Source organism: Aotus nancymaae, unplaced genomic scaffold (genome assembly GCF_030222135.1).
Source record: "Aotus nancymaae isolate 86718 unplaced genomic scaffold, 86718_ANA_hifiasm-v0.15.2.pri h1tg000019l, whole genome shotgun sequence".
Lineage (NCBI taxonomy): Eukaryota > Metazoa > Chordata > Mammalia > Primates > Aotidae > Aotus > Aotus nancymaae.
This window is the reverse complement of record NW_026988431.1, coordinates 26,611,839-26,636,659: the sequence shown is the minus strand read 5'-3', so window position 1 is coordinate 26,636,659 and position 24,821 is coordinate 26,611,839. Positions and strand designations below refer to the sequence as shown.

General features: G+C 37.8%; 1 protein-coding gene across 6 annotated transcripts in view; it reads right to left on the bottom strand.

The window, feature by feature from the left end:
* The window catches only part of NEK11 (NIMA related kinase 11), a 313,205-nt gene that overhangs the window by 85,714 nt on the left and 202,670 nt on the right, over nt 1-24,821 (bottom strand). For 4 of the 6 annotated variants that reach the window (XM_064378689.1, XM_064378693.1, XM_064378690.1 and 1 more), the window contains one exon: nt 17,717-17,777. The exons of the other annotated variants lie outside the window; for them this stretch is intronic. In XM_064378689.1, the coding sequence (XP_064234759.1) occupies nt 17,717-17,777 (61 nt within the window). The remainder of the gene's footprint in view (nt 1-17,716; nt 17,778-24,821) is intronic. 6 annotated transcript variants of the gene reach the window in all.

Below are 24,821 nucleotides of genomic sequence, written 5' to 3'. Positions count from 1 at the left end.
AATACCATTTGACCCAGCAATCCCATTACTAGGTATATACCCAAAGGATTATAAATCATTCCACTATAAAGACACATGTACATATATGTCTACTGCAGTACTGTTCACAATAGCAAAGACTTGGAACCAACCCAAATATCCATCAGTGATATACTGGATAAAGAAAAATGTGACACATATCCACTATGCAGCCATAAAAAAATGAGTTCATGTCCTCTGCAGGGACATGGATGAAGCTGGAAACCATCATTCTTAGCAAACTAACACAGGAACAGAAAACCAAACACCACATGTTCTCACTCATAAGTGGGAGCTGAACAATGAGAACATGGACAAAGGAAGATGAGCGTCACATACTGGGACCTGTCAGGGGTGGAGGGCTAGGGGAGGAATAGCATTAGAAGAAATAACTAATGTAGATGATGCAACAAACCACCACGGCACATGTATACCTATGTAACAAACCTGCACCTTCTGCACATGGGTTTAATTTGCTTGTCTTTTTCTTGGTTTTTAAGGCATATATTTCATATGCTCAATAGGTGGGAGTTAAAATCAAAAGCAATATAAATAGTAGCTGTGATTCTTCAGCTATAAAAAGCTTGCAGTCATTTGAGAAGATAGGAGAGCTATACGGATAATCCCTAGTAGTACTATGGAGTACATACACATAAGACACTATACTACGTATGGGGCATACAAAGAGGTATAATGAGGTCTGTGGAAAAAGCAATAGCCTTCAAGTTAGGGGACCACAGTTATTTTTTTAGTTCTTTCAGCAGTTCAGGTCACCTCCCTGGGTCTCACTTCCCTCATTTTATATTTCAGTAGTTTCATTACACTGAAGGCCTTTCCTCAATTCTAACATTCTGTGATCTGATAGAAGACATAGGTCAGAGGCATAGCATTTACTTGGGAAGACAATGCCTATGCTAACAAAGATAAAGAGCAACCAAAGGGACCAAATGCTAAGAGATTTGGGTCCAACAAATTGCTGGGACCAACAGTAAATGTTACCAGCATGATATGTCAGGCTAGATCATCCTGAAGTCTCTTTTCTCATCTGTGAAATATAGAACGATGATGATTATGACACTTGACAATATCCCATAGGGATGTTTTGACAAAATGATATGAAGGCACATTAAGCAACTAGATGCTGTGTTTCCTAAGAGTGCAAAGCAAAGCTCATAATAATATTGTCAGTATTCCTCCTACTTCTATGGTCTCTTCCCAGCAAAGGTATTTTCCCTGAAGGAGTAACAGCTTGATCATTCTGACATTTCATCAGCAGAGAGAGTTTCTTCTCTCATTTCTTTCAAAAATTTCTTCTAAAATTTCCTTTTGCCCATTTCATTTGCTGGACAAATGACCTTGATCACAAAAGAAAAACCGGTGTTTGCCTTCCCTGCTAAACATCCTGCCATGTGGGTAACAAAGAGCTGATGCAGGGACTGCAGAGGTGGATACTGTGGCAAGCAAGATTTCACTTAAGCACCTGAGACATCGCTTACTCAGGAATCCTCACAGACACTGCCCTTGGTGCATTGTACATTTAGAATGCTTCTTACTGAATCTTTAACCCTCCTCTTGCTCTTAATTTCCTAAGAAATACTCAGGAAATAGCAGTTAACTGACTGATACCACTCTTTGCCAACTTATTTGCAATTATTGCAAAGGCATGTCCTCATGGCCCACATTTCTCCTCCTACTCCTTGGAATGGGACATGATGGAAGATTTGCCTAGACTAAGTCAGCAAACCTTTTTCTGTAAACGGACAGGTAGCAAATATTCTAGACTTTATAGACCATAGAATTTTTGTTACAGCTACTCAAGTCTGCTGCAGTAGCATGAAAAGAGCCAAAGGCAAGAGGTGAATGAATGAACATGGCTGTGTTCCAGTAACATTTTATTTACAAAAACAGGAAGTGAGACAGTCTGCTGGGAGTAGACAGACAGCCTCCAGCTGTGGCCCCTTCAGGAAGTTCTTTAGCTGCAGAAATCTACCTTACCCCAAATCATGTCTTTCCAAGTAGCAACCTTTAATGAATGATCATGGTAGAGGTAGAGAGCCTAACCATTATGGCCTACACTGGCAACTCTGATGAGTCCAGAGCTCCCTGTGGGTTTGGCTAAGGCTTGTCAGGCCTGCATTGCTGCTCAACTTCTCCCTCAGCCTCATCCTGTATCCTTCTCTCCTTCTGTCCACAGGGTCAATCCCAAGGACACTCCTGCATAAAAGTCCTGCCTACTCAACTCTGTCAGAGACTCCTTCCTAGAAAACCCAGCCTAAAGGCTGAAGTGGATAAGGTTGAGGGTATGGAGATGATTGTCTTGGTTCCTTTAACAAGTTGGGTATTTGATAAAAGCAGTATTAGAAATAATGACATGACCATCCCTATCACTTCTTGTCCATCCCAAGCTCTTTCAGAGAATTGATTTTATTGGTACAGGGCAAAAGCCACCGCCCAAGGAAGTTGTTGTCAACTCTGTAGCATCAGCTGTGTCAATGGCAAACCACATTAGGAGGCTGGAGTAGAAAAGCACAGGAGGAAAAGGAAGAAGATGGATCCAGGAGAGAGCAACCTCAAATGCTTTCCAATAGGAAGGGACCTGGGGCATATTAGGACAAGTATGTGAGCTGTCTTAGAGGACTTGGGTTTGAATCCCGATTCTGTGATATTTCGAAAGGTAAAAATTTGTAACTCAGTTGTTTCATTGACAAAAAAAAAAACAAAAACAAAAACCCTACCTTCTATGACTCTAGTAAAGCTTAAATGCAATGATATATATAAAGTTGCATTATTGCTACAGAAGACCCAGGGCAAATTTACACTGCCTCCCCATGATTTCCATCACAGTGCTTTGCATGGGGCAGCTTCTCAGTGTATCAACAGGACCCCACTGTCTACACCAAAATTAAACAGCTGGGGAAAAGTGGATCAACTTGGAAAAGCAAACCTGCTACTTATAGGAAACTGTTTACAGTAAATATTTGTTATTTTTGGCCTTACAGTCTCATTTCCCTTATAAGGGGAATCTTCTACTTTGTGAGACAGAGCCTGACTCCCATTAAAGCCATGAAGGCCAGAGACTAACTTACCAGTCTCCCATGTCACTAGGGTGTAGGAATATGACAAGCTTCTGCCAGTAAGATGAATCTGGCAGAGGATGGCAGTTCACATTTGTGATCCCAGCACTTTGGGAGGCCGAGTTAGGTGGACCACTTGAGCCCAGGAGTTCAAGACCAGCCTGAGCAACATGGCAAAATGTCATCTCTACAAAAAATACAAAAAAAAAAAATTGGCCAGGCATGGTGGCACATGCCTGTAGTCCCTGCTATGTGAGAGGCTGAGGCAGGAGGATTACCCTGCGACCAGGAGGTCAAGTCTGCAATGAACCATCATTGTGCCACTATACTCCAGCCCAGCAATAGAGGGAAATCCTGTCAAAAAAAAAAAAGATTAATCCTGCCCTGACTTTATATAAAAAGTTGATAATGAGAAGGAGCAGAGACCATATGAAGACCATCAAGCAGGTCTGGGGTAGAAATATCAGCTACACCCAGGTTCTCAATGCAGCAATGTTGGACAGTTAGTAGCCTTGAGGACACTCAAGCTTCCCTGTGGAAAGGCCAATTTGGAGGGGATCTGAGGACAGTTGTGTGAGTCACCTGGGAAATGCAACCTCCAACTCCAGTCAAGTCTTCAGATGGCTGTGGCCCTGGCTGACAGCTAACTGCAAACTGATGAGTGACCCTGAGCCAGAACCAGCCAGTTACACTCTCCTGAATTCATGACCCACAGAAACCATGTGAGATAATAAATGATTATCATTGTTTTCAGCCCATATGTTTTTGAGTAATTTGTTATACATCCATAGATGACCAATACAGGTATCAAGCTTTTATGGGAGGTCAGAATAAGAAACAAATATATAAAAAAGTTTCTGCATTTACCTTAAAACCAGTTTTGAAATCACTATATTGGTACATGGTCTTTGTAGAGGCCCTATGTTACATTAAGTTTTTAGAACCTAGGGTTTAAGGAATAACTTTAACAAATTAATTTCTAAAATATTTAAAATTTTTAAAATTTTGCTTTTATTAACATAATTATTGTACCTGTAGTTATGGGATACAATGTAGTGTTTTGATAAATGTATATGTTAAATCAAATCAGTGTATTTAGCATATCCATCATCTCATACATTAATCATTTCTTTGTGGTAAGAACATTCAAAAATTTCTTCTAGCTATTTTGAAATGTACAGTATGATATTGCTAACCACAGTCACCGAACTGTGCAACAGAATACCAAAACTTATTCCTCCTAATTGTAACTTTGTACTCATTGACCAATCTCTTCCTACCTTCCTCTCTTCTCCCCTCCCCAGCCTCTGGAGACAAATCTTAACTGTTTATTTAAGCAAATAATGATTTATGAACTGGACAGCCCTCATTAACAACAAGAGGTTTGGAGAACTCTATTCTGCAGTGTGGGCAAGCAGCATTTATCAATACAAAAGGAAGGTGAGGTACAGAAGCAGTTTTATTGGTTACAGCTGAGCATTTGCCTTATTCGGACATGGTCTAATCAGTTGGCAGTCCAAGGAAAGCTTTACAGAGAAGTAGAAGGTTTGTAATTCCAGTATTTGTGAGGGCAGGGAAAGGTTGTGTTCACTGTAATGTTCTCAGAGGCCAACACATAGTATAGCACACAACTTTTTTTTTTGAATAATCACTTAATGAATGAATACAAAGATAGAGGTAGAGTTGCCAAGCAATCAGGAGGGAAAAGTGTTCTCTAGAAAGAATCAAGCAGTGTGAAAGCTCAGAGGTGTGAAACAACTGAGTATATTCATGGAAAAATCAAGAAGTTTGCTGTTACTGGAATGTAAGGTGTGAGGAATGGATTGATGAACCTAGATATATAGGGCCAAGGCCAGAAAAAATCTTGTGTGCCAGGTTTGGAGTTTGACTCTTAACCTGTGGGTTAAAATACCACTGTTTTATATATATATATACACACACACATACATATACACATATATACACACACACACACACACCACTTATATATATAAACATTATATATATATACCACATATATATCTAAAGTACAATTAAAAATATACATATATGTATTTTTTAATATATATATAAAACCACTTATATATAAAATAAAAAATATACATATATAATATATATATTTTAATTGTACCTTAGATATATATGTGGTGTATATATATATACATAAAATGGTTTTTTAATCTATATATAAAACCACACATATATATGTGGTTTTATATATATATAAAATAAAAAATATACATATATAATTTTTTTTTTTAATTGTACTTTATATTCTGGGGTACATGTGCAGATAATGCAAGATTGTTGCATAAGTACATTCATGGCAAGGTAGTTTACTGCCTTCAACCCCCCATCACCTATACCTGACATTTCTTCCCACATTATCCCTCCCCATCCTCCCTCCCATTATCCCTCCCCCAGACCCTGCCAAAGGACCCTGGTGTGTGGTGCTCCCTTCTCTGTGTCCACGTGTTCTCATTGTTCAACACCCACCTATAAGTGAGAACATGCGGTGTTTTTCTGTTCTTGGGTCAGTTTGCTGAGAATGATGGTTTCCAGGTTCATCCATGTCCCTACAAAGGATACCAACTGATCATTTTTTATGGCTGCATAGTATTCCATGGTGTATATGTGCCACATTTTCTTTGTCCAGTCTATCACTGATGGACATTTGGGTTGGTTCCAGGTCTTTGCTATTGTGAACAGTGCCGCGATGAACATGTGTGTGCATTTATCTTTACAACAGAATGATTTATAGTCCTTTGGGTATATACCCAATAATGGGATTGCTGGGTCAAATGGAATTTCTATTTCTAGATGCTTGAGGAATGGCCACACTGTCGTCCACAATGGTTGAACTAATTTACACTCCCACCAACACTGTAAAAGTGTTCCTATTTCTCCACATCCTCTCCAGCATCTGTTGTCTCCAGATTTTTTAATGATCGCCATTCTAACTGGCATGGGGTGGTATCTCACTGTGTTTTTAATTTGCATTTCTCTAATGACCAGTGATGATGAGCATTGTTTCATATGTTTGTTGGCTTCATATATGTCTTCTTTTGAAAAGTGTCTGTTCATATCCTTTGCCCACTTTTGGATGGGTTTGTTTGTTTTTTTCTTGTGAATCTGTTTTAGTTCTTTGTAGATTCTGACACTATTATATTTTTTTAAAACACAATCTGAAAAGGTCACTTTAAGCAAGGGGAGTGCTTTGAAAGCAGTGACTTGAAATGTAGAACTGGATATGTGTTTTTACTGCTCAGATACCAAATCAGATGTTACTATAGTAACTGTTTAGGATCATCATTGCTCAGTAAGAAAGACAAGATGACCTCTAACTTCATTTTCTTTGAACTTCTTAGAAGTGAAAATTCTGTCTCCATATCTTAGTAACTAACTACATATGAGCCAAGGCAATCTACAGATTTAACATTCTTAAATGTTTGAGAAATTAGCTGTACTTCTTTTTTTTTTTTTTTGAGACAGAGTCTTGCTCTTTTCACTGCAGTTGGAGTAAAGTGGCATGATCTTGGCTCACTACAACATCCACCTCCCAGGTTCAAGCTATTCTCCTGCCTCAGCCCCTACTCCCAAATAGCTGGGATTACAGGCACTCACCGTGACGCCCAGCTAATTTTTTTTTTTTTTTTTTTTTTTTTTTTAGTAGAGACAGGGTTTTACCATATTGGCCATGCTGGTCTTAAACACCTGACCTCAGGTAATCCACCCAACTCGGCCTCCCAAAGTGCTGGGATTACAGGTGTGAGCCACAGCACCCAGGCATATTAGCTGTACTTCTAGAGAAAAGTTATCAGCAGAATTATACATGTCCTTGGTAAACTATATTTATAAAAAGGCTTTGTATATCTAAACTGGATGTTGTTACAGAAGTAATTAGAATTTCACAGATGCTCCAAAACCTCTCTTCCGATTCAGATTTCTTTAGCGTATTGATATGTCTGATCAGTTTCGCTTTTTGAAAATTGTTACCCCTCAATTCTTCCATAGAACTTTGGTAATAAGTCCTTAGTCTCTGCTAAACAATAACACTGATACAGACCAGAGAAAGCATCAGGGCTTCTGAATCCCTTAGAAACTTCCCTTGCTTAAACTCCAAACTCTTAAGCCATTAAGTGTGGTGATGACTGACAGTCAATCTTGCACTACTGTTGTTTTTCACCTTGAGAGACAAAAATTTCTCATGCTAATCTCACAGAGATTTCAACATGTTTTATCTTTAGTTACTGACACATTACGACCACTTTCATTGAAGAGAGAAGGGATATTTTGGATCATAAGCCACTTGGATCATTTTGATGTGGATACACAATATCTGTTTTCCATTATCCCTTCTGCTTGCATCTTATAAAGATTTATGTCTTGTGAAAAATTTAAATTTCTGCAACTTCTTTAAAACTCCAAATGCAACAGATTCAGGATTAGTGGCAACTTGCAGAGAACCTGCTACATGTCTGCTACCTTGCCAGACAGCTCCATTTGATCCATGTGTAGCAAGGGGAGGTGCCAAGGAAAATACTTTGTAATATAAATAAATCCTTCTAACAATATTATTAATTACTCTTATTAGCATACTCATAGCAAAGAACATTATGTATATTCCTGTTAACTAGAAAGAAGCTCCAGTAATCAAGTTTACATAGCTAAAAGATAAACTCACCAATCATTAATTCATTTAATACATATGCATTATGGTTTCATTGAAGGTTATATACTTTGTAGCAGGATACTGTACATTGCACTGGGTTTGTGCCCCAGTACATACCCAACACACATTTGCCTTGTTCACAGTGTGTGGTGTACTCATCACAGTGTTCTGTAATTATCTTCCTCCCTGACTAGACCGGGAAATCATTAAGACAGGGACTTGTTTTCTTTGTCACTCTATCTGTGACATCTGGCTTATAATACAAGCTCTATAAACATTTATAGGGAAGGAAGAAGAGGAAAAGAAATCGAGGATACAAATTTCAACTATGGAAATGTCATGTTTCAAAGTCTTTGCCCTGAGTAAAACAGCTATTGGCTATATTACTGGCCATTCCCCATGGCCTTTTTTTCTGTTCCCTTTTCATTTCTTCCCTCTTTCTTTTTTCTAATTCTGCCTAGAATCACTTAATATCCTGTTCACGTCTGATCTTGCTTCTTGTATCCCATGGGAAATTTTGATGGGAATTTAGGGTTTTGTAAATGAGGGGCCTTCATGTAAGACAATTTGTTTTCCATGTATGAAAAAGCACCTAGTAGGTACTCCCTGGTATTTTCACAAAACTTTGCACTGGTTTGTCCAGGAGCCCACCTCGTGACAAGGGCCATATTCCAAATGAGTCTCAATCTCCAACTCCTCTTTATGCAATGCCTTGAACCTGCCAGACCTCTCTAAATGCCTGATGTGGATGCTGAGGATCAGGCAGAAATACAATACCAGTTCTAAGGAAGCTCATTAACTTTTATACACAGTGCCGGATAGCCCATCACACAGGATAGGATCACAGAAAGAAAGAGGAAAAAAAATCTAGGATATAAACACTTCATTTTAGCATACAGCCTGTACATTCTCTATAATTTTAAGAATTAAAATTTTTATTTTACAGTTTAGTATTGTTCTGTTTGGATTATAAATTGGGGTGAGTGTGCACAATAACCCTTTCACGGCTCAAGGGCTTTAAAACCACAGTTCTTAAAGTGCAGTCTGGACCCAGAGCATCAGCATCATGTAGGAAGTTGCAGAAATACAAATTCTTGGATACATACCAAACCTGTATTTTAAGCCCTCTAAGTAATTCTGATGCATGCTCAACTGTGAGGATCACTGATCTCAAGGCTTTAATCTGACCTCTGCTATAAAGGAGACTAATACACTGAACTTGAAATGCAAAAGGGCATCTTCTAATTCGGGATCTAATGAAGCCATACAAATGCCAACTCATTCATTCAGTCTACTCATCTGTGACGTAAGAAGGAAAAACATCACTGTCTCTGTTCCAAGTCGCAATCAAACTAAATCAGGGTCAGGAATGGGGTCAAACCACTATACACAGCATTTTCAGGGTTTCAAAGCTAAAAATTTCTTGGTTGAAATTACTGGAAAGGACATGTGGATCTCTGTTTCTCTTTCCTCTCTGGTTAAGAGATAGAAGAAGCTCTCATGCTAGTTAGAATGGCGATCATTAAAAATTCAGGTCTCCACCTCCACCACCCTCAGGCTTAACCAACAGCCCCACCAGCTCCTCCTGGGTCTCCAGCTTCAGGACCTTCCTGAACAATCCCTTCCCATGGAATTCCGCAGTCAACAAAACCACAGCAGAAGTAAATGAATAAATGTTTTGCTTTCAAAAAAAAAAAAATTCTGGAGACAACAGACGCTGGAGAGGATGTGGAGAAATAGGAACACTTTTACAGTGTTGGTGGGAGTGTAAATTAGTTCAACCATTGTGGAAGACAGTGTGGCGATTCCTCAAGGACCTAGACATAGAAATTCCATTTGACCCAGCAATCCCATTACTGGGTATATATCCAAAGGTTTATAAATCGTTCTACTATAAGGACACATGCACACGAATGTTCATTGCAGCACAGTTTACAATAGCAAAGACCTGGAACCAACCCAAATGCCCATCGATGATAGACTGGACAGGGAAAATGTGGCACATCTACACCATGGAATATTATGCAGCCATCAAAAACGATGATTTCGCATCCTTTGTAGGGACATGGATGAATCTGGAAACCATCATTCTCAGCAAACTGACACAAGAACACAAAATCAAACACCACATGTTCTCACTCATAGGCGGGTGTTGAACAATGAGAACACATGGACACAGGGAGGGGAGCACTACACACTGGGGTCTGTTGAGGGGAAATAGGGGAGGGACAGCGGGTGGGTGGGGAGTTGGGGAGGGATAGCTTGGGGAGAAATGCCACATATAGGTGAAGGGGAGGAAGGCAGCAAATCACACTGCCACGTATGCACCTATGCAACAATCTTGCATGTTCTTCACATGTACCCCAAAACCTAAAATGCAATAAAATAAATAAAAATAAAAATCAATCTTTTAAAAAGTGAAATACTCAAACATATCTGTGTGGAGTTTTTTGTATTCAATAACTGTGAACAGAACAAATTCTAAATAAATTTTCTTTTCCATGAAAAAAAAAAAATGACTTCTTGTTTTCCAGGAGTTAATAATTGCCCTCGATTTTTGACTTTGTTTAGTTTTCTAATAACTTTTTTCTAATTCATCCCTAAACTCACTAAAGGAACATCCCTAAATTCCTCTCATTATGATCAAATCTAACTGGGTTATCCATTAGTTCCATTCCTCTCTAGGAGATGTTTACTCACCCCTTGGAACTCTCTGACTCATTCTAGTCTGAATGGATTGTTTTCCAGGCCTGTTGCCCAGCTATCATTCAGTGACCTTGGGAATCCCCTTAACCTCTCTCCTATATTGGATTTCCTATCACCTGAAGTTCATGCCTTTCTCTTTCTTGGTTGACTCTTACATTTGATGAAGCATATTCTATAAGAACTTCCTAAGGAAAGTCATGGGAGGTAGATATTTTTCAGACCTCATTTTTTGATATTGGATGCCTGCAAATGTCTTTCTTCCTTTCTTACACTTGATTGATAGTTTGGATAGAGAAATAATTTTAGGTTCAGACTTTATTGTCCTCTAGCTTTTAGATATATTGAAAAATATGACATCACTCTTTTCTCTGATACTTTATAAGTTGTCGGTTTGATTCTCTCTAGATATTTTTCTTATTTGATAATTTTTTTCATTTTCTGTTCTTTTCTCCTGGAATTTCTATTTGTTAGGTGCTGAACCACTTAGATGGATCATTTTGTTTTCTTATCGTTTATTAATTATATTCTGCTAAATTTCCTCACTTTTACCTTCCAAACGTTCTACTGAATTTTTATTTCTGTCATTGAAATTATAACTTCAAGAGCTCTTTCTCACTCTCTGTATTATTTGTTTCATGGAGGTAATATCTTCTCTGCTATCTTTTAAAATTTTAATATTATTTAATTTAAAAAATTTTTGTGGATACATAGTTTTTGAATTTTTATTTTCTTGCCTACACTGTCTGTTTCTAAGTTTTTTGTATATTTTTGTCCTGGTTTCTCTTTTTGGTTAGATTTCTTCAGATACTGGCTACTGCCTTGCTATATGTTCACATTTAAGTGTGAAACATTACAAGTCAACTTAAGCTTTTTCTGTAGATTCCAGGATTGTCAACTGGTAGAGCTCATTCCCACCATTTTGTTAAGGAAATGTTAACATCCTTAGGATTCTCAGGCTGGTAAATGCTCTCAGAGAGATATCTTCTAAAGAGTCCACACTTTTCTGAACCTGAAGAAGTCCATGCTGTTCTTCCAGTGTTTCAGAAACCAAGTAGGGATGGTATCTGGGGATTTCATAACTTAACGTGAAGACTTTCAATTCATCCCTCTGTTTTCATCACATCATATCACCCTGTCCTTTGTTGTCCCCTAAATCTAGAACCTTCCTGATTCGATGTTCCACCAAATCGAGTCTATTTTCTTATGTCTTGACTGTGGAGAGGAATATTGTGGCTGTACCAGTGAAGAGAAAGAAACCTGGGGCCTATTTCTCTTTATGCACACTGTCAACCAATCTTCCCATTTTAATCTTCACCTATACCATGCCTTCAGAGGTAGTTTGAGGCCTCCAAATCTTGAGCATTTATGAGATTCTGTAGGTTCAGTTACCTTGCTTCTCCTAGCCTATACCTTACCCTCTCCCTTCTTTCCTATATACATCTTAGGCACGTAGCTTTCAGCTTTCTGTTTTGTAAATCAGTTATCACTCACCCATCTGCTTTATTATCTTTCTCAAGTTCACTAAAGCTCTCATCTGCTTCCATCTCCTCTTACGTTCTCTTTTTTCCTGTAGGTTTATATCAGCTTTATTCCTTTTTTGTCACTTTAGTGGGGCTTCAAGCAGAGATCAACGTGTATTTCACTCCATGATTCTAATGCTCATCTTTTTAAAGAAAAAAAAAGTACCCAGTCTAGAAAGGAATTTGGATATTAACTATTCAATTCAGTGTTATTTAAATATTTAGCAGTGGAATCTATCTTTTTCAAGACACAATCTTATATAGAAATTCAATTTATAAAACAGGTAAGAGTGAAGATATTTTGGTTGAAACTGGTAAAACAACAGGGTCTGCATCTAATTTCTCCTAAAAGTATTTAAAAGTATTTCACATAGAAAAAGCAAAACAGTGCACAGATATTCACACTATAATCTTTTATTCAAGAAAGAACAGAGGAATTCGCTGGAAAAGGAAAGATCTCAGTGAAGAGAAGGTGGGTAGACAGCTTGCATGGCAACAACTGACTGAGAACTGTGAGTAAAGCCCTAATATGAGAGACGGGGAGAGAGCGTTCCTCTGTGATCCAGCTTTCCACTGGGGGACCATGCATTCCAGGCCATGGAAGAGCACTTTGTCCCTCCTTAGCTCTGGTGCTAACTTGGAGAAAGGCTGGCAGGGTATAAGAAGGAAAGGCTCCAGGAAGTGCATTTTTCCAAAGCATTTTTCCAAACTCAAACCTCAGCTTCCATGATATGCTTATTATGTATTGTATGCCTATTTTAAAATATCTCATGTGCTCCACAAATATAAACACCTACTATGTACCCACATAAAATTTTTAAGAACCAGATCATCTATATAGATGCAGAAAAAGCATTTGAAAACAGTCAGCATTCTATCATGATAAAAACCCTGTACAAATGAGGCATAGAAGAATCCTACCTCAAAATAATAAAGGCCACATATGACAAATCTACAGCCAACATCATACTGAATGGGGAAAAGTTGAAAGCAATTCCCCTAAACCTGATACAAGTCAAGAACACCCACTTTCATCACTCCTATTCAACATAGTACTGGAAGCCCTACCCAGAGCAACCAGGCAAGAGAAAAAAAAAAAAATAGCACCCACATTGGAAAAAAGAAATTCAAATTATCTTGGTTTGCTGACCATATGATCTTATACCTAGAAAATGCTAGACTTATCCAAAATACTGTTAGATTAGATGAACAAATTAAGTAAAATTTCAGGATACAAAATCAACACACCAAAGTCTATGGCATTTCTGTACACCAATTACAATCACATTCAGAACCAAATCAAGAAGGCAATTCCATTTACAATAGCTACCAAAAAAAAAAAAAAAAAAAAAAAAAAAAAAGCAACCCAAGGAATACATGTAACCAAGTAAGTGAAAAATCTCTACAAGGAAAACTACAAAACACTGATGAAAGAAATCACAGATGACACAAACAAATGGAAACACTCCCATGCTCATGGATGGGTAGAATCAATATTGTGAAAATTGCCATACTGCCAAAAGCAATCTACAAATCCAATGCAATTCCCATCAAAATACCACCATCATTCTTCACAGAACTAAAAAAAATCCTAAACTTCATATGGAACAAAAAAAAGAGCCCCCATAGCCAAAGCAAGACTAAGCAAAAAGAATAAATCTGAAGGCATCACATTACCTGACTTCAAACTATACTATAAGGCCATAGTCACCAAAACACCATGGTACTGGTATAAAAACAGGCACATAGATCAATAGAACAGAATAGAGGACGCAGAAATAAAGCCAAATACTTAGAGCTAACTGATCAACAAAGCAAACAAAAGCATAAACTAGGAAAAGGAGAGGATACCCTATTCAACAAATGGTGCTAGGATAATATACCTAGCATGCAGAATGAAACATTCTACACATGCAGAATGAAACTGGATCCTCATCTCTCACCTTATACAAAAGTCAACTCAAGATGAATCCAAGACTTAAATCTAATATGCAAAACCATAAAGATTCTAGAAGATAACATCGGGAAAACCCTTGCAGACATTGGCTTAGCCAAAGACTTCACTACCAAGAACCTGAAAGCAAATGCATCAAAAACAAAGATAAATATGTGAGACTTAATTAAACTAAAAAGCTTCTGCATAGCAAAAGAAATAATCAGCAGAGTTAACAACCCACAGAAGGAAAGAAAGCTTTTATAATCTATACATCCAACAAAGGACTAATATCCACAATCTACAAGGAACTCAAATCAGCAAGAAACAAACAAACAAAAATCCCATCAAAAAGTGAGCTAAGGACATAAGTAGACAATTCTCAAACGAAGATATACAAATTGCCAACAAGCATATGGAAAATTGCTCAACATCACTAAGTATCAGAGAAACGCAAATGAAAACCATAATGTGATACCACCTCACTCCTGCAAAAACGGCCAGAATTTTAAAAGTCAGGAAATAAAGATGTTGGCATGGATGCAGTAAAAAGGGAACACTTTTATGCTGTTGATGGGAATGTAAACTAGTACAACCACTATGGAAAATAGTATGAAGATTCCTTAAAAAAACTAAAAGTAGATCTTCTATTTGATCCAGCAATCCCATTACTAGGTATCTACCTAGAGGAAAGTAAGTAATTATATGAAAAAGATACTTGCATGTGCATGTTTACAGCAGCAAAATTTGCAAATGCAAAAACATGGAACCAGCCCAAATGTCCATTAATCAACAAGTGGATAAAGAAAATGTGATACACATACACATGTGGTACACACACCATGGAATACTATTCAGCCATGAAAAGGAATGAAATAATGGCATTTGCAGCAACCTGGATGGCATCAGAGACTTATTGTAAGTGAAGTGGCTCAGGAATGGAAAAACAAACAGCCTATGTTCTCACTCAGGTAGGAGCTAAGCTATGAGGACATGAAGGCGTAAGAGTGATACATCTGGACTTTAGGGACTTGGGGGAAAGGGTGGGGGTGTGGTGAGGCATAAAAGACTAAACATTGGATAAAGTATTCACTGCTCGGGTGATGGGTGCACCAAAATCTCAGAAATAACTACTAAAGAACTTATTCATGTGGCCAAACACCACCTGGTCCCCAAAAACCTATTGGAATAAAAAAAAATTTTTTTTTAAGAAAACCTAGGGAAAACTCTTCTAGACATTGGTCTATGCAAAGAGTTCACGACTAAGACTACGAGAGTGCAAGCAACAAAACCAAAAATAGACAAATGGGACTTAATTAAACTAAAATGTTTCTGCACAGCAGAAGAAACAACTCAAGAGCATAAGAAGATCTGCAAAATAGGAGAAAATATTTGCAAACTATGAATCTGGCAGGGAACAATATCCAGAATTTATAAGGAACTAACACAACCATCACACACACACACACACACACACACACACACACACACACGTAACTCAAATAAATAGTAGGCAAAGGAAATGCAAGAACAGACATTTTTTAAAAGAAGACATATAAATGTCCAAAAAAAAATAAAAAAATGTTCAACATCACTAATCATCACAGAAATGCAAATTAAAACTACAAGACGATATCATCTTACACCAGTCAGAATGGCTATTGCTAAAAAGACAAAAAATAATAGATGCTGATGACGATGTAGAGAAAAAAAAGGTTTATACCTTGTTGGTAGGAATATAAATTTGTACACCCTGTATGAAAAATAGTACGGAGATTTCTCAAAGAAATATCATTCAATTCGGCAATCCCACTGCTGAGTATATACCCAAAGGAAAAGATCATTATATCTTCATGCACTTTTACGTTTATTGCAGCACTATTCACAACAGCAAAGATATGGAACCAACCTAAGTGTCCATCAACAGATGATTGGATAACAACAACAACAACACACACACACACACAATATGGAATACTATTCAGCCACAAAAAAACAAAATCATGTCTTTTGCAGCAACATGGAAAGAACTGGAGGCCATTATCGTAAGTGAAACAATTCAGAAACAGAAAGTCAAATACCAATGTTCTCACTTATAAGCAGGAGCTAAATAATGTGTACATACGTATACAGAGTGTCGATCAACAGACATTAGAGACTCAGAAAAGTGAGAAGTTGGGAGAGAGATGAGGGATAAAAAATTACTTAATGGGTATAATGCACACTCTTGAGGTGATGATCACACTAAAAGCTCAGACTTTACCACTATGCAATATATCCGTGTAAGAAAACTGCACTATACCCCTTTACTTTATAGAAACAGTAACAATGATACATATTTTTGAGATAGGGTCTCAGTCTGGCACCCAGTCTGAAGTACAGTGGTATAATCACATCTCACTGCAACCTGAAACTCTTGGGCTCAAGCAATCCTCTAGTCTCAGCATCCCACGGAGTTAAGACTCTAGGCACATGCTATCATGCCTGGCTGAAATTTTAAAAGTTTGTTTAGAGACAGGATCTTGCTATGTTGCCCAGACTGGCCTCAAACTCCTGGCCTCAAGTGATCCTCCGACCTCAGCTTCCCAAAATGTTGGGATTACAGGTGTGAGCCACCACCTTCGACCATAAATATTTTAAAATATTTTTACGGGCCTCTTCTGCACCAAACATAATGTTAGATTCTAGAAAAATAGAGATAAGCCATATAGACACAGCTTCTGTTCTCATGCTGCTTGGTACTCCCAACCCCTCATCCTGGAGGTCTCCAAGGAGCCTAGATTGAAAATTTGTCATCTAATCTGAGGTCCAGAGATGAAAAAGCCTTCCTGGTCTTAAGTCATGCTTGATGTTAAATGTACTTGTTGGATGTTAAATGTACTTGTTAAACGTTAAATGTATCAAATAAGTGTATCTTACATACAATTAAACAGATCACAGGGTGATCGTCAGGTGAGAAAATCAAAGAGCTACGTTATGACTGAGGCTTCCCATATGAAGATGTGGAATAAGCTAGAAAAACGCTATAAATTGTGCATAAATCTCCTAATAAAATAGTGAATGTTTGCCCACCTGAAAACTTAATTATCTTTACTCCTGCCATTCCCTTTGAAGAGACTGCTTTTGGTTTACAGTTAAAATTTTTTAAATAAAAACTTATAATCAAATTTAGAAGAAAAAATATCTCAGCCCTTTTCATCTAGTAAGAATTCTCTGTATGACAGTTCTCTAGTCATCTAGTGAGAATGTATCACAGTCGGGCTTTTCAGATTAAAAAAAAAAATAGAAGAAACTAAGAAATAGGGCTTTATCCTTGAAGCGTAACAATCCTATTTAGTGAGACTGACAATGCTAAAAAAGTTTTGGTTTTGTTTTTCAGACCAAATCTCTTCAAATAACTAACTGACCTTCAGAGTGATGGTCCTCTCAGCTTGACTGAATGTACTCTGCTTCTAAAAGACAAGTTAGGTGGGGAGATTCCTTTTTCCAGAAACTGCAAAACTTATTATGCACTGCTAGGCTACCATTTGATTACAAGGGACACTGAATTTCAATTATTTCATCCTTGGAGACTAAGAGTTACTTACAATAATAATAAGCAATTTTTCTTTGAGTTTCCTGGCCCTTGGGTCAGACATTCAACTTTTATTGTTGGCCTCAGTTTCTTCAACTGTTATACTAGGATATCATGCTTAAATGCCTGTAAGATTTCTTCCAAGTTTTTAATTTCTTGGATATTCCAACAGAATCAGTAGCTGTCAATATATTTTTAAGTCTGAAGGAACTTACTCACCTAGAGAAGGACAACCCAGGACATTTTCCAAACACCTGGTCAACGCTTCAATGTCACTGTCCTGTCAAAATAAGGGAAAAAGACTTAACTTTCCCTGCATGGTAGAAGGATACTTAATAACATGGGAAAATGTTCTTACTATATTTTGGCCCCCCAAAAGAAATCTGGTTGCAAAATTATTTCAGTATAATATTATCTTTAAAAAAAGAAATATCTTTATGTATATCTACATCACTTTCTCCACACCAATCTCTAAATTTATTGATCTATCTCTCGTGGCAAAAACAAACACAAAAAATGATAGGAGTAGTTTTGACTAAAAGGCGAAATTACAAGTGATCTTTATTTTCTCCTTTGTATGCTTATGTCTGTTCCAAATTATCTAGAATAAATGTTACTTATTAAACTGCAAATATAGTAAATGCTATTAGAATAAAAGAAATGTTTATTCTATTTACAAGTTAGTCAATACAGCGGAAATCTAATGCATTTTTTTTTCTCTTGGAGAACATCTAGCTCTTCTTTGGAAATTTATGGTCTTCAAGGAGTACTAAATCTAAGAATATCACTCGTCATTTACCTTAATCCTCAGTAAGAGTCAGATATCCCCCATAAGTGTTGGGGAAATCTCAGAACTGTATTTCATTTAAAATATTGTCTTCAATACAAAATAAATCTATCCTCCACCCAGCAGGCTTGAAATAATCCAAAAGAGCATCCTAATGATCTGGGGAAAAGTATTAATTATTTTCAGGTTTATGGTTATACTAAGGAAAAAAATTTATGGCCAGGTGCAATGGCTCACGCCTGCAATCCCAGCACTTTGGGAGGCCGAGGCAGGTGGATTACTTGAGGTCAGGAGTTCAAGACCAGTCTGGCCAACATGGTGAAACCCTGTCTCTACTAAAAATACAAAATTTAGCTGGGTATGGTGGCAGGCACCTGTAATCCCAGCTACGTGGGAGACTGAGGCAGAAGAATCGCTTGAACCCAGGAGGCAGAGATTGTAATGAGCCGAGACCCTGCCATTGCACTCCAGCCTGGGTGATAAGAGCAAAACTCTGTCTCAAAAAATTTTTTTAAAAAATAATTTATGGCTCACCTACTCCATTTCAAAACAAACACATTTCATATTGCAGTAATTGTCTGTGATTTTAGAAAAATGTACTGTAGTATAACAGGCTACCGTGACATGTTACATAAATGAGTTTGATTTCATTTTATAACAGCTGGTGGGGTTTATGAAGCCATTTTTCATGCATGTAGTAAAATCCAGCATCATTTCATGCTTAGAATGTATACATGAGGCAAGGATGGGGAAGATATGACTAGTCAATGCTGGTTAATGCTGGTCATTGAGACCAAATTAACTGAAGGCCTCTCGCGTCCAGCCCAGGGATAGGAAGGCTGAGCCTGGCTCCTCCGTAAGTGTGCTGGGCTAGGGAAGTGACTTGACAGCCTAGGACTGTGGCATGACCTCCTAGGTCTTAGTTTTATATCTGTGAAATTAAGGGGGTTATACTAGTCCCTTTGGGCTGCTGTAACAAAATAACACAGATTGAATAACTTATAAACAGAATTTCATTTCTCATAGTTCTGGCAGCTGGCAAGTCCAAGATCAAGGCACCAGCAGATTCAGTGGCTGGTGAGGGCCCATTTCCTGGTGTAGATGGCACCTTCTCACTGTTTCTTCACTTGGTAGAAGGAGCTTCCCTAGGGTCTGTTACATAAGGGTGCTAATCCCATTCATGAAGACAGAGCCCTCACAAGCTAATAACCTCCCCAAAGTCTCCACCTCTTAATACAATCACATTGGTGATCAGGTTTCAATATATGAATTTGAAGGGACACAAGCATTTAGAACCTAGCAGGGGCTGAATCAGATGATAGAAAAGGATACTTACAGCTCTAAAACCTGTTCTTCTGGCCACAAAGCTAATGGACAGTGAGTGTGGTAGATTGTTTTCAGGAATGGCTACAGCAATCACTCCCATCCCTGTGTTCCTATGTCATTCCTCACATCAAGAGGCAGAGCCTTGTTCTCTGTCCCCTGAATCTGAGCTGGTATGCTAATTTGCTTTGGCCCATGGAATGTGACAGAAATGATGTCGTGTGACTTCTATAACAAGGCCTTACAAAGGCATGTAGCTTCCATTTTCACGCTCTTGGAAACCAACAACCATGTAAAGAAGCTTAGCCTTTCCTATTGGAGAGACCACGTAGTGAGAGGCCCTGGAGCATGAGGGGCCCTGGGAGGAAGACAGGCCCCAGCCAACAGCCAGCACCAACTGCAAGACATGTTAAGTAAGGTCATCTTGGACCTTCAATCCAAGCTCCCAGCTAAATATAATGACATAGCTAACTAAACAATATTACATGGAGCAGAAAAAGTGTCTAGTGATCTCAACCAAACCCATGGAATCATGAGAAACAATAAATCATTTTAATCCACAAAGTTTGGGGATACTTTGTTACACAGAAAAAGATAAACTAGGACACTAAATACATTGAGGCTACTGATCTGCTTTTATATGCTCAGCACCTAGCACAGCCCTTGCACATCCAAAATGCTAAATGTCCATCTATCCACATCTTTTCCAGCTTTTGTGATTTGCAAGGAAGTGAAACAGAAGAGTGGCATCAACTCCTTGGGCCTTCATCGACCTTCAGTTACATAGCAGGTCTTCTCCCAACTCAAAGTACATTATCACTGGAAAAGTGGAGGAAATGGCATACCACTTCTTAATTCTGCAGTCTCAGTCAAGTCACTTAACCTCTGTAAGCCTAAGCTTCCTTAACTGTAAAGTGGAGGAGAGTAACGGCCTCTATCTCATACAGAGTTCTCATAAGAAGCAAACGAAATAATTTTAAAGACTTTAGTATGGTATATGGCTCATCAGAAATACTCAGTGAATGGAAGGAGAGATTTGGATAGGATGGGATGAAATGGGAGAAGGACAGAGACATAGAAAATTAAAGAGTCCAAGTTATATGCCTGCCTCAGAGCATGGATGTTCTCAAAAAGTATTTCAGTCATGCAACAGAAACAGCAAGACCCAGAGATGAGGCTCTATGAAGCACTTGGATGGTTGAGACACATCAGCGACATCTTCCTAACACAAAGGTTAGAGAACTCTGTACAGGGGTGTAAGGAGGGCGGAAATAATTCTAATAATATTGAATGAATGAATGAATGAATGTTAACTTAATATATGCCACTGTTGTGTCAATGTATATGTATTAATACATTTCAACTCTATAAGGTGGTGCTATTTTCTCCCATTTAAGAGCTAAGAAAACTAAGGCACCAACAGGTTCGATAATATGACCAAGGCCACATAACTATAATAGTAAGAGGTGAAACAGGCAGTATGTCTGCAGAGCCTGAACTCTTCTCAGCCACTATATTACACACACATACAATAGAAGACAGGGCTCCTAACCCAGAGGAGCTCATGATATTGTTGAGGAATCAGGGTATAAATTCATGAAAAAGACCTAAGAACAATTTCTTGGTGAGATATACATGTATAAAAACTATAATGCAGCCTGGAGACAAGATGCAGTTAAGGAGGGGCTGAGTGGAGAAGGGTTGGTTTTTCTTCAGTGGCTTCCAACCCCAGGTTCTAAAGAACAGCTTAAAACTTAAAAACATCCATTTTCTGGCTAAACACGGCCTCAACAGGAGACACATATTCTCTCATGGCATGGCAGAGCAAGCAGATGTAGTCATGGGCCATTGACTCTATCCATTTTCTCAGCTGTTAAATGGGACATAGGTCACCTGAGACTTCTGCTAACTCACCTTCCGGTCCCTGAAGACTGTGGACCCAAAGAGAAAATGACTAAGCTGAATTTATATTTCCAACAAGGGACAAGTCATTTTCTACCTCTAAACTGCAGATTCAAAATGTTAAGACCAAACTGCCACTGTACCTATTTAAAACTTTAAATTTGGAAACGATTTAAGACTTAGAGAAAAGTTACAAACCAGTAGGAAAATTCCCATATGCCCTTTATCCTGATGTCAATATTTTGCCATGTTTACTTTATCATTCCCCAAAAATTAGGGTTTCTCAACCTCAACACTATTGATGTTCTGGGCCAGATAATTCTAGATATCCGCATTAGATAAGCCTAATACACTGCAGATCCACTGTAGGATGTTTAGCAGCATCTGTGGCCTCAACCCATCAGATGCCAGTACAACCCTCTGATTGTCCCTCCTGCTGATCCTGAGTTGTGAAAACCAGAAATATCATGAGACACTGCCAAATGTCCCATGGTGGGCAAAATCTCCCCTGGTCAAGACCCATTGATCCATATCTGTATCTATATCTATATCATCTATATCTGTATCTATATCCACAAACATATAAATACACAGACATACACACACACACACACATTTTTCTACTGATCAAATCTAGAATAATTTGAGGATTAAAATAAATTATATTCATGGATTACAAGCTACAGAATAAAATAAGATGCCAACTTTGCCTTTTAATATTAAATGAAACTTTCTCTATTTTGAAAAAGAGTAAATCATACCAAAGATCAGGTGCTACATTTTTTATATTAAATAACAACTAAGGAAAGCAGTTGGAAAGATTGCTTTACTGAGTTATAATTTAATTTAGCAATCAGCCATTTCTAGTAAATCCAGAAATTATCATTTAATTAAATATAAATGACCTCAACAGAAATACATCATCCCCATGAGAAAAGGGAAAAATAACAAAGTGAATGCCAAGCCTTTCTACTGAGATTTCCTGGTATTCTGACCCATGTGTACACTTTAGCAGAGATTCGGTCAAAGAAAACATCTTTCAGGAGCATATTACGGCCAGTGTGACTGAGAATTATGCACTTGATTGGAACTTCTATATTTCTTCATTGTTTCACAATTTAAATTGAACTTTACTGGAGCTAAGTGGCCTAAGACAGTAACTGCATCTCACTAGATGCCAAATTACAGTATCATCAGCCTTCAGTCATCTCAGCCAAGTGCTGGGAAGCCAGATTTTTAAATGCTGTGAAAATAACAATGGCTTCTTTGCTGATGAACTTAAATGTTCTTCAAGTCTCCTTCTTTCATAGCCACAACCCCTCCATTATAAGAACATGTCTTAGAGGCATGAGGAATATCTTGTAAGATTCAATTCTGAAAAACTGTCCCACAGATTCAAGTTTAGTCAAATACCCAAATTCTTTTCAGAAACCAATGCAGTTGTTTCACTAATGAATTAGACACTGCTTTTATGGAGGAATGGTAGCTGTTCTCAGAAGATCCAGTCACATCCGTGAAGTACATAACTATCAATGCCTGCCTAGCAGCCATAGGAAAAACTATCATATCTGAAGGAATCTCCCCTTTTAAACAATGTCGATATATAAATATTGAAAATAATATTTTCTCTAACAATTCACATTTATTTTCAACCTGGAAAATACAGAAAATTATCAAAGAAAATAAAAACCCCAATCCCACTGCTATTAATACGAACACACACACATAAACATATATAGTCAGTTTTTTCTACATATATTTACCTCTTAGATATTTCAGATTATACTATAAATGCATGCTATATGCATGCCTATCTTTTAGATATTTGAGATTATACTACATATGCATGGTATATGTTTCTCTATATATAAAATACAAACATGTACAATTTTGCTTGGTCTCTTATCTGATGGTATTAAAAATTCTTCAGAAGCAGAATTTTAATGGCTGGATCACTGCATCCTAAAGGTATATCATATGTATTTATCCATACTCTTATCACTGGACATCTAGATTGCTTTCATTTTATTTTGTTGTAATAATGCTGCAGTGACTATCTTTGTTTCATGTTTACTGTTATTTCTTTAGGTTGGTCACTCGGAAATAGAATTATTGGGTCGAGGACTATGACAATTTAGGAACCCTCTTCTTTCTCTGCTCTTACTCTTTTCTCTACACTCCTGTACATCCCAACTAGTACATTTTCTCCACAAGGGGCTAATATATAACTTTATATATATGTTCATCATCCTGTCTATTAAAATATGCTCCCTGTCAAGAACAGATATGACAGATCCATTAAAGTGAAAATGGTTGATAAGGGTTACGTGCTATCTCTCTCAGGATATTTGTGTTTCATAAGGCATATAATCTCATGTCAGAGGAATTAATTTCTAATAGTAAAACTTTAGGCAGCAGCAAGTAGGCAATGTCAAAGAAGGAAGTCAGATGGGGTCTTCACAGGATTGTAAAAATCACACCACGTAGATCTTCATTCAGTTATCAGGCAGTTGTTTGACAAAGTAATCCAGATCATCTCCTCACCTTAGAGCTAGTCATAATGAAAAATCCAATTGACAAGAAAGAAAAATGTGTCGCTTCATTATCCAGTTGTATTTCACTCAGAAAATATTAAAACCAATTATGTGTCAAATGTATATAAAGACAAGGAAGAGAGATGAAACCTCAACCTACCACTCGGGGAAACATAATCCTTTTCTGACGCAGTTTGTTTCTCAAGCTGTTGCTGACGGTCACTTATCTAAGAGACTGCGGTCGTGGTGTACTGTCCAAGCCGCAGCCAACGCTAATGAAAAAGGTGCAGCAAGGTAAGAAAGAGGTTTTGCCACAGCTACTAGGGAACAAGCCAATACAAACTCACTCATGGGAGAAGCCTAGTTCTAAGAGGTTTGTTTTTCCCCAAGTCTAAGAACACTTAGCCTTTATGTGGATAAAGATTCTAAGAAAGGAGCCAGAGGAAGGCAAGGCTTTCAGACATAAGATGCCATATTCTTCCCTCCTCCACTATCCACAGTGAACTTCCTCTCGCTAAATGAGTTAAAGGGAAAAAAATTTACATTGACAAAAAACATGAAAAATGATTTGGTTAAGGAAGATACTGAGCAAGTTTGAAACTTAAAGAGTTGGAGATGACAAACCCATGGGAGAGGGTTTTGTTTGAAAGTTAGGTAAGTGAAAACCATTTATACAGTTCTCATTGAAGCCGAATGGATAACTAAGGGAATGATATCGGTAAAGTGATAACTATATATAATACTGTGTGTACTGTCTGGTAACAAATGAATTGTGACT